The sequence below is a fragment of the Crocodylus siamensis genome, chromosome 11 (assembly GCF_052110815.1).
Source record: "Crocodylus siamensis isolate JL-2025a chromosome 11, ASM5211081v1, whole genome shotgun sequence".
Classification (NCBI taxonomy): Eukaryota; Metazoa; Chordata; order Crocodylia; family Crocodylidae; genus Crocodylus; species Crocodylus siamensis.
Window position 1 is genome coordinate 40,182,203 of NC_143405.1, and position 14,988 is coordinate 40,197,190.

At 41.0% G+C, this 14,988-nt stretch overlaps 1 protein-coding gene across 5 annotated transcripts in view; it reads right to left on the reverse strand.

Annotated features, from left to right (window-relative positions):
* Positions 1-14,988, reverse strand: part of PHF2 (PHD finger protein 2) — a 162,869-nt gene that overhangs the window by 55,033 nt on the left and 92,848 nt on the right. For all 5 annotated transcript variants that reach the window (XM_090021160.1, XM_090021161.1, XM_090021158.1 and 2 more), the window contains exons 3-5: positions 12,564-12,678; positions 5,396-5,556; positions 1,470-1,611 (exon numbers count right to left, since the gene is read on the reverse strand). In XM_090021160.1, the coding sequence (XP_089877286.1) occupies positions 1,470-1,611; positions 5,396-5,556; positions 12,564-12,678 (418 nt within the window). The remainder of the gene's footprint in view (positions 1-1,469; positions 1,612-5,395; positions 5,557-12,563; positions 12,679-14,988) is intronic.

Genomic DNA, 14,988 nt, shown 5'->3' on the forward strand with positions numbered 1-14,988 from the left:
GTAGCAATGCAGTTTTTGTAAGAGGTCCTATTCACTATTAACATTATCTTTATAAATGTGCAAGTAACCCAAGGAAAGTCTGAAGGATTCCTGTATTTGCATAAAATTCAGGATACCACAAATCTACATCACCACCAAAGCTACTTACTCATGGTGTAAAATCTCAGGTCAAATACTGAACATGGCTGTGTAAAGCAGAAAGCAGTAATTTGCACTGTTAGGCATACATGGAACACCAGCTAATTAACTTTAAGTCAAGGGCTTAACATAACACAACCATGGGGAGAATGAACAATTTCTCTACCTCTGGGATTTCTAAAATTAAAATTCAGTCGATCACTACTATTGCAGTTGGTTCATTGCTTCATTAGAGTAGTTCAGACTTGACTTCAGTACTATGTACATTTACATATAGACGAGCAGCAAATTTCCATACTGAAATTAGTAACTTTAAGGTCAACTACACTGAATCTGACTCAGAGTCAGACATAAGAGATTCCTTTGCAAACACTGAAATGAAGGCATTCAGACCCTCCATAAAATCCAAAATCTATATTCACTTCAAACCTACCAAATGGAAGAGGCCCTGGAGCTGGAGACCTCAGGATGACAAATGGATCTATATCCTGATTTAAGTTATACCTATATAAAAGCCACTGTATTGTTTTAGTCTCCATGGAGGTACAGTGAATTTATACCATTGAACCTGAAATCAAAATCTGGTCCAGTGTGAACAGGTGGCTATGATGGCCTTAACACAGTGAGGACTGCATGTTCATTAAATTTTGATTGTGCTTACAACAAATATAATGAAGACAAGCAGAACATAGATAACATTTTTAAGTGATTTAGTGACTTAGAAGTCCATGTTGCACTGACATTCAAGTATTTTGAAAGTTTATTGTAGAGTAAGTTTCTAGAGACTGGTTGCCCTTTTCTATTCCGGGTTATTATTTTCATTTAAAGCAGCCTCAAATATTTGAAAATAAGTATATTTGGTTCTGAAAGAATCAGCATTCTCTAAACTTAAGGCAAGAAGTGGAGAGAAAAAAAACATTTTCAGTTAAATATTCAATAACAGGACAAGCTGTTCATTTGCCTTCTCTCATTTTTGAATGGGTAATTTCCACAGCAGTAAAATAATGTTGTGGGACTAACGATTAGTATTGTTTATTAATTGTACAAAGACAATATGGTCAGTGCTGTACAACACAGACATGCCCTGAAATAAAGATCCTGTTGAACATTTTTTTTAATTATCATTTTTACTTAATAGAAGAGTCTAACTTACAGATAAAATATTAAATATCAGAAATCATGACCTGCCCTTCTCTTGAAATGTTCATGGGTACGACCTTATACATCTAAATATCTCCTTGCAGTTAATATATTTTGTTATTATGTCTCGTGATGTTTTCAGGACTCCAGACTCTCACAAGTTCCAGTGGCTGTGAGTCACTCCGCTTTACCTTGTATCTGAAAACTCCAAGTTAGTTACATTGAGAACTCGTTTCCTGTTAGTGCTGTAGTAGTAATCAACAAATTCTTTCAGCTTCATTTTGCAGTCTTTCTGTTTGGTGACATCAGTGACATCAACACTTCTCTCTGGTCCTAAAAAATTCATGTAGGGAAACAGAGAGTTGAAAGAGCTTGAAATGCAGATTGAGACCCATCATGTACAATGTCTCAGTGAGTTAAACTTTCTAACAAGGTCTACTATACTTCCTTACTTCTTACGCTGAACCATAATAATTTTATAGCAACGTTAACGATAGCTGCTGTACTTCCAATCCATGAGCTTTTTATTTCAAAAGTTCTTTTTATCTGAAAATGATTAGATGAATTTTAATCTCTACTTATTTCACTCACAGTAGCTTGTTCAAATTCATATACAGCATGTAACTATTTGAAGCTCCACAACAAATATGATGGCAAAACGAAATCTAGGTAACTAACCAATATTTATATTAGCCTCTCATGCTATTTATTACACTGACATCAGATATAGTGGACTTCTGTTTTGCTCATGCTGTAAAACTGATTTCCCAATTGGTTACCATTCCCATCATTCCTATAATACGTTTTAATTTTGAAAACTGACCTAAAGGTTAGATCAACAAAGACCAGCTACACAGGGAAGTTTTCAATTCCAAAAGCATTTTGAAGACAGGGCAGGGTGGCACCATAAGGCGTTTTTACACATGCTCCAGGAGTGAGGAGAGGGTAAGTACTTTAATTAAAACAGCTCCAATAGCCGTTTTAATTAAAGTGCCTGGAGCGACTCATGTGTTATTGTCCTCACACTTGAAGATGGTGACAGGGGAACTTTTTCTAAAGCTTGTTGAATGAGCTTGTTGAATAAAGCACCGCTGCCACCATTTTGAAGCATAGGGACACTGATACACAAGATGCAGGGGCTGGCTGGAGCATGAGAGTTACCATTAATTGATTAATTGAGTCTGCTCGACACACTGTAATTACAGCACATCAGAGCAGCCTCTGGGCTTGTGTACAGACACCCTACTAGAGACTAATTGGTCCAGAGGCATAAGCTTTGGTAGGCAAGAGTTTGTTTTTTCATAGTGTCTGATGAAGTAGGCTGCTGCCTGTGAAAGCTCTTGCCTCTATACACCAGTGGGTCTCTAAGGTACCACTCTGCCCTGCTTTCTGCCTGACTTCAGACTAACACAGCTAACTACTACTCTCAAAGTCATTTTGAGGGGGAGGTACTCAAAAAAAGCCTGACCATGTTTTGTTATTTTTCTTAACCCTAACAACTATAATACTACTTTCCAGCATCCTTGTTGATAGCTTTCACATTTTGGAGACCAAATCAGTTCTGTTCTCTATATATTGTGCCTGCAGTTCTGTGGGTGCCTATTGCCAACACACTGGTAATTTGTTTGGTTTTGTGGTTTGTGCTAACTCTTTTGTTCTCTGCTGCTATCAGTTATATTTAAAAGACCTTCTACCATCTATGGAAAAAACAGCAGTTCAATGAGCTAATTTTCCAGTATGTTCCTGATGTAGTCAAGTTATTAGAGAAACATATTTGTCCCATTCGCTTTAGGATCTGTTTCTGCAGTGTCGTAGCAAGGGGGCAGGGGTGAGCGGAGCGACCCCCTAACAGGCGCTGCGCTGCCCAGCCAGGGCAGGGCAGGGCAGGGGACAGATACACAGAACAGTGCAACATGGTCAGTGCAATCTGTGTGTAAGGCAGGGCTGTACAACTGATGGACCATGTGTGACCTCTGGGCTCTCATGCGGCCACTGGTCCCCTATCTCTCTGGCTGAAGTGGCAGCTGGGATCTCCAAGTTCCCCTCACTCCTCTGCCTACCACTTCCTGCCTGTGTCCCAGGGTGCAGGGCAGCACAGCAGTATGGGGAGTCCACGCCATGCTCTGGGGGGAGATGTGTGGAATCGTGGCTGCGTGGGGTTTGGGAGAATTGGCACAGTGCACAGTCCATGGCTCACCTGGCATAGCCCATGTGTGCAGCCCCTGCTGAGGTGGCCCCTGGGGTATTAGGATATGAACAGCCAAAGTCTAATAGATCGAGTTATGGTAACAAGGGATTAACCTCTGGTGGAGGGAAAGCAAATAGCATAGGACAGTGACTAAGGTGGAAGGAAAGATCTGGTTATGGAGACAGGTGAAAGGAAGAGGGATGAAGGGAGAAAGGGACAACAATTCTGTAATGGCTACAGAGCTTCTTCCTGAGGGAGATATTTCAGGATGGTCTAAAGTGATCTCCTGCAAAAGGTATGTGCATTACCCTAAACAGGCTGGATGTGAGGGAGGACAGGAAAAAAAGTAGTGCCATGGAAAGCAGGAGAGCTAAAGTCAGGAGGGTCCTGGGCAGCTAAGGTATGTCCCCCTTTCTCCTCCTTCAGTGACCTGCACTTACTCCGCCTAGTGGGATTTCCATAGGCTGGGGACACTGTTGATTTCCCTGTTGTTTGCCCTTAAAGCTGCTCTGCCGCCAAGTTAATGCAAATGGTCAATAGTGATAAAAACTCGAAGAGCCAAAGTGTCTGTTCACCAGTACTGAATGCTAAAGAGCTCAGATGGACAAGCTGCAATGCCTCATCGGCACAGGTGACCTCAACATAATCATTTTTCTCATAGGGAGTGAGATGGCACTAATCAGCTAGGCCCTAGTCAGGACAAACAATTTTTCAGCATCATTAAGTCTGCCTCTTGGAAGAGTGCTGTAGAGCGCAGCAGAGCACTGGCTCTAACAGGACTTGGTACACGTGACAAGTGTGGTTCGACTTCTAATTAGAGGAAAGCATTCTGTGATTAAGTCTGACAGCCCTGCAATTTGGCAGGTAAGGCCAAATGTGTTTTATGTAGATGTACTTTCTTTCTAATGGTAACTGTTAGATCTCCCCATTGGGTTTTGCAAACCCCACCTAAATTAAACCAATTATGGAGAGAAGGATTTAACAGCTGATCAGAGCACAACACTGGACACAAAGTGACAGAGGAAATTCACTGGGCACACGCCTATACTTTTACAGGAAGTGTACTAGGATGCCCAGGGGTGGACATTCTGCAACCCCTTGGGAAGCCATTTACACTTAAGCACAGTCAGAGCACAGAAGATGCAAAATGCTACCAAATCCAAATGTCATATCCATTTAGCATGGGTAAAATGTATTACATAATGTTAAATGCCCCTATGGGTACATAATGGTCAAGCTCCTATGGGTACAGCCTGGACTCTGAGCAGTCTGCTTTTCATTGTATCTAACTTGGTTTGTTTTGTGGTTTGTGCTAACTCTTTTCTTCTCTGCTGCTATCAGTTGTATTTAAAAGACCTTCTACCACCTATGGAAAAAACAGCAGTTCAAAGAGCTAATTTTCCAGTATGTTCCTGATGTAGTCAAGTTATGAGAGAAACATATTTGTCCCATTCGCTTTAGGATCTGTTTCTGCAGTGTTGTGTCAGTAGCAAAAAAGCAGGCATAAAGCACTGGGTTTAACTACCAGCTGGGAATTCCCTTGGTGTGGGCACTGTGTCAGTCCTAGCTGAGGGGATCAAAGTGTTCGAAGGAATTTTTCAAGGCTTGACTGAAATAGGTGCCAACCAAAACCAAAGAGGTTATTCACTGCTGGGTTATTTGAGTTTTACAGAAATGGAACAGAATTGTTATCACATCTCAGGAATGGGAGAGGAAGGGAGAAAGAGGACCAGTCTCCTCTCTGATCTGGTCCCCAGGGCTGCCTCAACATGCATGTCCAACCTAAAGAGGAGAAGAGCATTAAGCATTGCTGAGCACTAGCTAAGCAGCAGCACTCAACACAGGACTAGGATTAAATGGCATGAGCGAGCACAATGTGTATAAAACTAATACAGACACATATCACACCCCCTCCCACCAAATACATACCAACATAGTTTTCAACGTCACTGACATAGAATGTAGGTGCAGGTACAGCCAAACCCAAGCCGTCCTTCTTTGGAACTAGGATAGGCTCTGTGAATCCATTTTCTTCCAAGTACTCTGTTGTTAGTTGGCTTCCAGTCACTTTCACTACTATATCCTCCGCACTAGAAATGCAAACACACAGTTTCCAGGCTTAAGTATTTCCTACCCAAATTCAACATTCATTTGATTTCTTCACTGAATAGATAAGTTTATCATTACAAGTTGCTCTCAGCTGCCACTGACAACTTTGCTTTGTTTAACTGGGTGGCCCAACACTTTTGAAGCAATGCAAGACAAGGTGTATAGTTTTGTATCTTTTGGTGAAATGCTGGGATTTTTTTGGAGACAGAAGGGAGTAAAGTTTCCAAAATCCACTGGTACGCAATAGAAACTGAATGCCTCACACCCGTAGTGGTCATTAAAAAGCCCCAGTTTGGCTCTACAACAATATCCTGTGCATTGTGCAATTAGAACAGAAATCTTGATCCTACTAAACTCAACATAGTAAATAAAATTAAATACAAACCTTGTAATCTAAATCTTGTGTCTGATAGTTTAATACTTAGTCCTATTACACATGCAAATACTACTTGTATTCAAACCTAGCCAAAAGCACATTGCTTCAATAGCAAATAACTGTATATAATATATTTTCTGGTTAATCTAACAATTCTAATTCTAATACTTTTTTCTGGCAAATTTAATAGACCAAATTATCCTTTCAGGTCCATGGGAAAGCCAGAAACATTTGCTAGTCACGATGGCTACAAGGGTACATGTGTGGGTCTTGGTTCTTTTCCTAGGATCTTCTGAGCAAAGTCTAACTATCAGTAACTACTTCCCATAGGATGTTATAGGGTGCGGGTGAGGACTTGCAATGGTGATTTGGCAGATCCCCTTGGTTAAAGATTGATTGTGAATGCAGGGGACTGGACTTGATGACTTAGGAGGCCCCATCAGTCCTATGTCTTATGGTTACTATATTGTTACTAACATAATTCTATTTCTTTCCTTATTGTAGGCATCACCCTGACAGTTCAGTAAGCAAACTTGTGCTGTCCTCAATGAAAGGTGCAAGTCCTAAGGGCCTTAGAGAACCAGAACAAAGCCTAAAAACTAAATAACACAAACCAGTAACAATAATGAGCCTTGAAGTCTTCAGAAAATAGCTCAAAATTAGTAGCATCACTCTAGTTGCTTACCCAGCATCTTGTTGTCATTCACACCTGCTCAAAGAGGAGGTTCAGTTGTACCATTCTGGTTTAATAACATTTTACGCTCACTTTGAAAAGGTTTAAGTGATTGACTGAAGTGGAAGGTGGTGGAAAAAAACCAGGCCTCTGTAAGTATATAATGAATAGTATTCCACTGAACCCTGCCTATGCCTCTGCTTGACTGCAACACTCCAGTCACATGCAAAAGAGATGCCTGAGTCAGATGGCAACATACTGATTGCATAGTAAGTGGAGCATACCAATCCTTCTGGATAAAGTTAATGTCCACAAACTCTGCCTGTAGGGGCCCAAGTCGATTTAAGCACCTAAACGTGCACATCTATGTGAGACATTCACTGTGCACCTGAGTAAGTAGCTGTAAACGTCTCGGCGCCTACACATGCACCCCTATTAGGCTGGAGTAAACTAATTTGGAGTAAATACAAATACTATCCTGATGCAGAGTAAAAAACTCCACAGGACTACATAAGTAGATGCTGGATGAGCTGACTGGGGCATGAGGGTGCTTTAGTGTAGGGGCTGCCTGCCCAGCCAATCCCTCCATAACTTATCGAGCTGGGGTGAGCAGCCCTGGGCTAGCCCTGCCAGCCAGGGCTGCTCTTACCAGGCTCCATGTGCTGCACCTGAATAAACTGCAACGCTTATTGCTCCTGCCTGAGTTAACTGCTCCTGGGCACATGTTCAAACAGCATGCCTGGGAGCAATAAGGTCAGCAGTTTACTCAGGCACCATTTGAACATGTAGATGTGCCCAATGTGATCTTATTTCCTCTGACTCAAGTCCCAGAAAGCTTTCAGTGCAAAAGTCAGTAGGACGTCCTGCTCTTGCCTGCTTTTTTGAATCTTAGTTTTAAGGCTACAGTGACAGCAGGCTATAAAGATAAATGTATTAATGGGTAAATGGGATTGCACGTAGGTGACTAAGTTTACCTAGGTGGCCTGTGGTAAATGGACAATTTCAACAGGAGTAAAAAGCAATCAGTTCTCAATGATCATTGTAACATTAAAAACAACTCGCTTTAAATAGTTCAGTGTAAAGAATGCAACATTCACTATTATGTATTACATAAATAAACTATTCAGTGAAGGCTTTACCACCCATTGGCAACTAGCTAAGAAGGCTGACACAATTCAGCAGTTTTATCAAATGAAGAGTGAGCCACAACAAAAATGAGGGAATTTCAAAATCCAGCATCCAGAACACATCTGTTGAACAATATTTGTACCAATATTTTCAAAGCATGATCAGATTGGACTCCCTGGAATTACAAGTCCCTATATGGTAACAGTGCTCTAGTCATGGATCTAGCAAATGTTATTTTCTCCTGTATGAGTCAACCTAGGTAAACTGGGAAATTGGTTATTTAGATAAATACAAAGATTTCTTCGGCTGGTGAACATATAATATTTGTTTGGGAAATGCACTGAGTGATCCCTAGAACTGCCTTCATAGCCAGGCAGTAAACCAGCATTAATATGCTTGGGAAACACAGATTTGGACTGAGGGGGATAACCCCTTAGGTCTCCATCTACAGAAGTTACAACTCTAGAAACACCAGAGAGTAATACATGACTGCCCTCTTCTGTGTTCGTTCTGAATTACAGCTGAATATGTTAGGAACAGCTGATGTTTTCCCATGATATAACCAAGAAAATGGGGGAGGGGAGCAGTGATAAAACCAATAAGCTAGCACTAACACTGGCGTGGTAGATGCCAGAACAACCCACTCCACATTCTTTACCTTCTTAGTGAGTAGAGCACAGGACACACCAGCTGTGTGATCCCAACCAAATTTCTTTCCTTTACTTTCTTTTCCTTTTTCCCCAGGACTTTCTTAATAGGACCTGAAGTTCCACTGATACACCCCATTCTTAGTTGCTTATGTAGCCTTATCAGAAGGAAGGGCTTTTTGGGGAAGTATGACTGGATTTTGAAATCAGGCACACTTGAGAACAGCTTCAGGCCAGAACAAAGCAGGAACAGGTGACATTTTACACATGCATTATCAGATGTGTGAATTTCTGAACGATGTTCTGGAATAGTTCATTTTCCCCAGCATTTGTGGGCCACATTCAGAGCCAGATCACAGGAAGTGAGATGTATGTCAGTTCATTCCTTAACAGGTGGCCATGATAAGCAGGCCTGGGAGGGGAATGCTAGGAGGACAAGAGAGCTGGAACCAAATAGGAAAGAGATGTAGGAAGAGGCAATCATTTTAAGACCCAGGTTATATCCAGAGCAACCTAGGTAGGTCCAAGTATTGAATAATGTAGTAGTAAATGATGTAGAGTTAAAATTAAGTTTTTCTACAGCAGGGAGGGAGAGTGGTTCTATACTACAGTCACCTAGCTCCAGATCCTGTTAGCAGTGTACCCACAGCAGCACACACCAAAACACAGTCCAACTGAAACTTTATGTATCTTCAGAGGTTTTGCAGCTAGTACAGAGCTTTGCACTGCTGCTGCTACAGTACAAAAACATCTCAGCTGGGTAGGTGAAAGCTGGCTCGGTACATCCACACAAGTTGCAGGCACTGCAGAGCCCACAGCGTAACCATTTCTAGAGATTCAAGAGGTAGACAGGTTGCCGTGCACAATGAACGCTGTGTTCCAAAGACACCAGAAATCATATGGAATGTGGTCAGGCAGATCTCATGTCCTTCCTTGGCAGATACATTTTAAGCTATACTGGGCACATCTACACATGCCCATGACTGCGCATTTGGTACTGCGCAGTCATTTAGTAACTGCTAAAGCAAAAGCAAGTACTAAATGATTGTGCAGTACCTACCAGTACTGCACAGTCCTGGCAGTGCACAAGCCATTTTCAACTCTAATGCACAGTAGCAGCAGCGTCATGGTAAGTGCTCACCGAGCTATGTCACCATAGTGATGAGCTACACAACGTAGTGTCTTGTGTAGCTGTGGTCACTAAGTAAGGACAAGGTTCTTTGTCAGATGTGTAACAACCAGGGTCGGTGCCTTGGGTGGATGCTGGGCCAGCTGCTGCAGTGCCCGAGCTAGCAGCAGCAGCAGCAGCAGTTACCATTCTTACCCTCTCTAATTTGGTGCTGGAGCTGATGCCCCAGTCACCTGCTGCTCATTATGCTGCTGCTCTTTGTGCACATAAACACAAATAACATGCAGAGTGAGGCTTGAGCTCCAGTATCATCTAAGGACCAAAAGGAAAGCTAAGGAGCTGAGCCTCAGAAAAGGCACTTGGTAAAATTAAATTCTTGCCACATACTGTGAGGGCTAGACAGAAATTTGGCACCCTACAGTGCAGATGAGCAGATATTAGCTCAGGAAGGGCATTATGCTTTAAGGAGCTGGGCTACCTCTTGAGGAAGATACTAATTAACTGAGCTCTGCCCAAGCGCACTGCAAATCTGTGAGCCTGTGAAGGAGATGAGAAGGAACCTAATGAGGAACAAGGAACCAGGGGTGGAGTTAACTAACCACAGAAAACAGTCAGACACATTGGTGCAAACAGATGTAGGCCCTCTGGAAGAGTCTAAGCCAAATTCACCAGTGGTGCAATATATTCCTTTTACAAATGGGACACAGAAAGGGTGTAGGGAGTATAACTTGTATCACTCTGTTTTTCAGGGGGTGCACGTATGGGGGGAAGAAGGAGGGGAAAGGAACAGTAATTAACAGGAAACTATCATTTAAATTATAGGCTGGTGGGATGGCTTACTTTATTCCCCACATCCTCCTGCTAGATGCCTCTATGCAACATCCCCCTCTGCTACTTTGGCATATAAATTATGTTCAGCTTATTCATTCAATGAATGGAAATCACACTGGTTTACCACTTAGCCCCCTTCTACATACTCATAGCTCAGGATCACCCTACATGTACTGCACATATTCAAGCCACCAATGAATTTGCTTTCATAAGGGACCTTACAAAATGCTTACAGGAACAAATTAGGGTACTAAACATCTCCCAGAAAGCTGTAATCAAGGTTGAGACACTTGAAAATTGTAGGATTTGGAGTCTTCTACTTCAAAGCATTGCAGGGCGCATCTACACATGCATTTACAGCACAGTAACTCACTGCACAGTAAGCCATTTTTAGATTGGTGTCTACACATGTAGGTATTAGAGTGCAGTAATGCTGTGTGTGCACTGACTTGGGAGTAAAGTTACTCCCTAGTCAATCCACACAAACAGGATTACTACACAGTAAGGTGTGACTGCACAGTAACTACTTGGGAGTAGCATCATGCAGGTAGCAAATTTAGTCCTGAGTCGGCATAAATCGCTATAGTTACGCACAGTACAGGCGCACATTTGTAGAGGCACACCCATACTGCACAGTAATTTTCAGTTACTTTGTAGTAACCTAAGTTACTGAGCAGTAACAGTGCACGTGTAGATGCGCCCTCAGCATATTAGTAAGTGGTGTAACAAACTGTTTAACAAATTGTGGGAGAATGGGCAGGGGCACAGGTTTGGAGAGCTAGGTACCATGTTAGGAACTCCAAAACAATCCCTGCCTAATCTTACCCATGCTAGGAACTCCAAAATAGTCCCATTACTGCTGCTGCCGCCACCACTGTGTGTTCTGCCAGCTCCAGCTGTTGCTCTTAAAGCAGCAGAAGCAGTAGCCACCACTGCCACTTGGGACTGTTACTGAGTTCCCACGACAGGTAAGCCATGAGTCTGCTCTTGCTTCAGGTACCACTTCCCCCCACCCCTGGTTATGATACTGGTGTTAATAATGTGGGAATTGAATTCCAGTCAACCATAGTAAGCCAGACCTGGGAGGGCTCTCTCTTGATGGGGAGCAGAGGCTGTACTACATAACCTTGTAAGTTCCTTCTAGCCCTACTTTCTATGATTCTAATGTTGGTAAGCCAAACTGGGGAAAATTATTTCTTTCCTTTTAAATGAGTGCCAAAATATGGGGCCATGCATATTGCACTCACATTTTACCTATCTCTACCACCAGCCCCACCTCCTAATCATCCTAACTAAACTTAAAATTTATCACCCTAGTTTCACAATCTTATAAAATTGCCAGTACAAAAAGTCAAATGTGAAAACCAAGGAGTTTAAAGGCTAAAAACATACAAGTAAAATGACTGGACACTGAATTAAGAAAAAGAACGCATCTATAAGATTTCTGGTCAAAAAAGAAACCTCAACCTCAGCTGATTCTCCTATAAAGCAATCATTTTAGGAAAAGTATTTGAAATTAAGAAGGCAAGCTCCAATAATTATACAACTCCTATATTTTTGGAGGGCACTTAAGCAACCTCAGAGGATTTTTCAAAAATAATTAGTTTCAATCGTTACTTGGAGCCACTTACAAGAACCAGAAACAAATAATCAATCTTACAAATGGTTGTAAATAGAGAGTGTAAGGAGCCCATTTTCATTTAGTGCTATTAATTACTATTAATTGGTCTTGTAGCAATGAAGGATTTGGCCATTTTCTGTTCAAGCTGAGATTAACTTCAGAAAAGTTTGCATTATTCTTGAACACAGGACATATTCAGAATATAAATCCATGAGGTTTCTTACACAAGTATTGTTCCATATCTGTTCCACTTATAAAATATTGGGCCACATGGCGCTCTTATTTTTCCAAGGAATTGTATCCAAATAGCCATGGGGGAAGACCTCTTGTAATAGGGTTACAGCAGCATATATGGGGAGTTAAATATAAAACCATGTTCACTTCTGCCTTAAAGTCTTTAAAATGAGCTTAAAAATATGTCTTTAAATGAAAAAAATATTCACATAGGAAGTTCTCATTCTTTTCATATATACCCTTATGTTATTTTCACCATAGTTACTCCTCTATTTGAGTACAAATTGTAACTAGTCATGTGCTTTACAACAACAGTACTTAATATTACTGACATAGCTGAATAACCTACCTTGGAAAAGTTCGACTTCGAAGTTCCTTTATAAAGACTTGACTTCCATTTTGTACGGGTTTGACCTCTGTAGTCTGCCCAGTGTCATGCTTATGCCAATTTCTTTTCTTTTTCACTGAAAAACAGCAAATTGGACAGCCCCATATGCTAAGCAGGAGATCGTTATTAAGCCATTCTGCAGAGAGAAAATCTTAAGAGCACTTTTTGTGCAAGCAGAGGAAAGGGAACCCCCACTAAGCAGCATTGTTAATTTTAATATTGTTTTTGATTCACCATTTGACAATTACACTGTAGCCTGAAGATCTATTACGTACTGAACAGTGTTCATTTTGTAACATAAGGGCAACCAGACGGATAATTACTGAGCTGTACAGCTATCAGAAGCTTTATGCAAACACAGGCTCTGGATAATGTTTTACACTTGCCAGACAACACACTTAATCTTTATTGTAAACCTCCTAAAAAGCTACTCTTCTGCTGTCTCAATTTGCAGCATAGATCATTGTGACAATACTCTATGGATCTGACTGAGAAAAAAGGGCAGATTTGCCACTGACTTCAGTGGCATTTGGATCAGACACAAAATAAAAAATACGTGATTCTAGTGAGTAAGTCTACTCTCTGTGTTGAGGATAAAAAAACATTCCTGCATATCCCAGCCAATTTTTAATACTAGGTTTTGAAATACAAGCTAAACTTGTACTGAGTTGACCCACCTGAGCCGAATGCCCCTGAGCTGCACTCTCAGTGTTTGATAGATATTTGGGCAAGCCAATCAAGCAGAACCACTTTGGTTTCTAATATTCATCAGCATCAGACCCTGTTGTTAGTCCAACTTTTTGATTCTCTTTGGGTGTTCTCTCATTGTCGTAATAAATTATTTACATCAGAATTAGAGTTTCACATCATTGTAAGCTCTATGACCTCCAATTTTTCAGGTGTCACTAATCTTACTTTTTAGCCTTGTTCCAGGGTGTATCAAAGGGTGGGCAAGCTAGGGAGCAGAAAGTAGGAACTCTGAGTTCACCCAGCACTCAGTAGGAACCAAACCTTTTTTTTTCTTAATGTTCCAAACAGATTTTCAGGGGATTTCCATATTCCTCTGATATCACAACTGGACAAACATCCCTCCCACTTCCCTTCTGCATTCATATACACTTACTCACACCCCCTGTCATTGACTACCAAAAGAGCCAAGTGGCTCCCACTTTACCTTCCTGGGACCTGGCAAAGTCAACTCTTTTCCTGGCCATGATTGTGAACATAACTACCAAAGAATCCAGCCCAGGTTTTGCACAATGCACGCTGGTTTTATTAGTTCCATGCAGCTCTCCAGCCTGGCTGGATATATTCATTAAAGCTGCTAGTTCTTTATCTTAATGACTCTCAGGCTTAGTGTATTAATTCAATGTTCCTAGTAACAAAGGAAATACTCTCAACATGAACAACACTCCTTACCTCTTTCCTTCTCCATAACCCCCAACGCCAATAAAGCTCATCTCCCTACCACCCAACTCAGTTTCCTCAGTTTTTCTAGTTCAACTTGGTAAGAATGTAAGGGATTCTATCATATTCTCCTGTTCCTACAGTTTTTTTTTTTTTTACCTGAAACAGCATGACTGTGTAGAAAGACCAATGAAGCAGTGGACTGTAATATTCACAACAAATCTTTTACATAAGCTCAGTCCGAAATAACTGCTGTTCAGTTCAGGGTGATACTTTCTCAGGTACCGGGCAGGTGGGCATTGAATTCTTACTGATAATCGATAGATGCCTAATTTGAAATATCCCCTGAAATGCTTTCTCATACACTGCAGAAGTTCAGCAGGAATTATGCAACAGTGAAAGGTGATATTTAGTCCATTCTCAACCAGTTTCTTTATTATATGTTTGTACTGTGTGGACCACAATGACAGATATTTGACTCTGGGTGCAGGTGCAATAGATATATAAGATATGCTATAAATCAATAAGAACAACAAACTCTAGGGCTGGCTATACACATCAGATTTTGGGGGATGAATGCAACACTTTTTGCAAACTCTTTCTGAAAAATTCTGAATTTTCAAACATTTCTGCCACCTAAGTATAAAACTGGCCAGGACAGGCAAAAAAGCAAGTGGTCTTCATGAAAAATTTTGGGGGATTTTTTTAATTAGCTCCCACTTACCTCTCAAACTGAATACACTGCCTGGACTCAAATGCATATATATATATACATATATTGAGAAAAACTGTGTCTATAAGCTCTTTGTTTGTTATATATTTGTTAATATTATTTTAAAATATTTAAAAAATACTTTGAGTCTGATTCCCCTTTTGTATATATATATCCATGCAATTCCACAGGCTTGACTGGTATTCCTCCCAGTTTTCAGCAGCCTAAGTGACTGAGGTCAGGCAACATGTTTTACATCTTTCTATG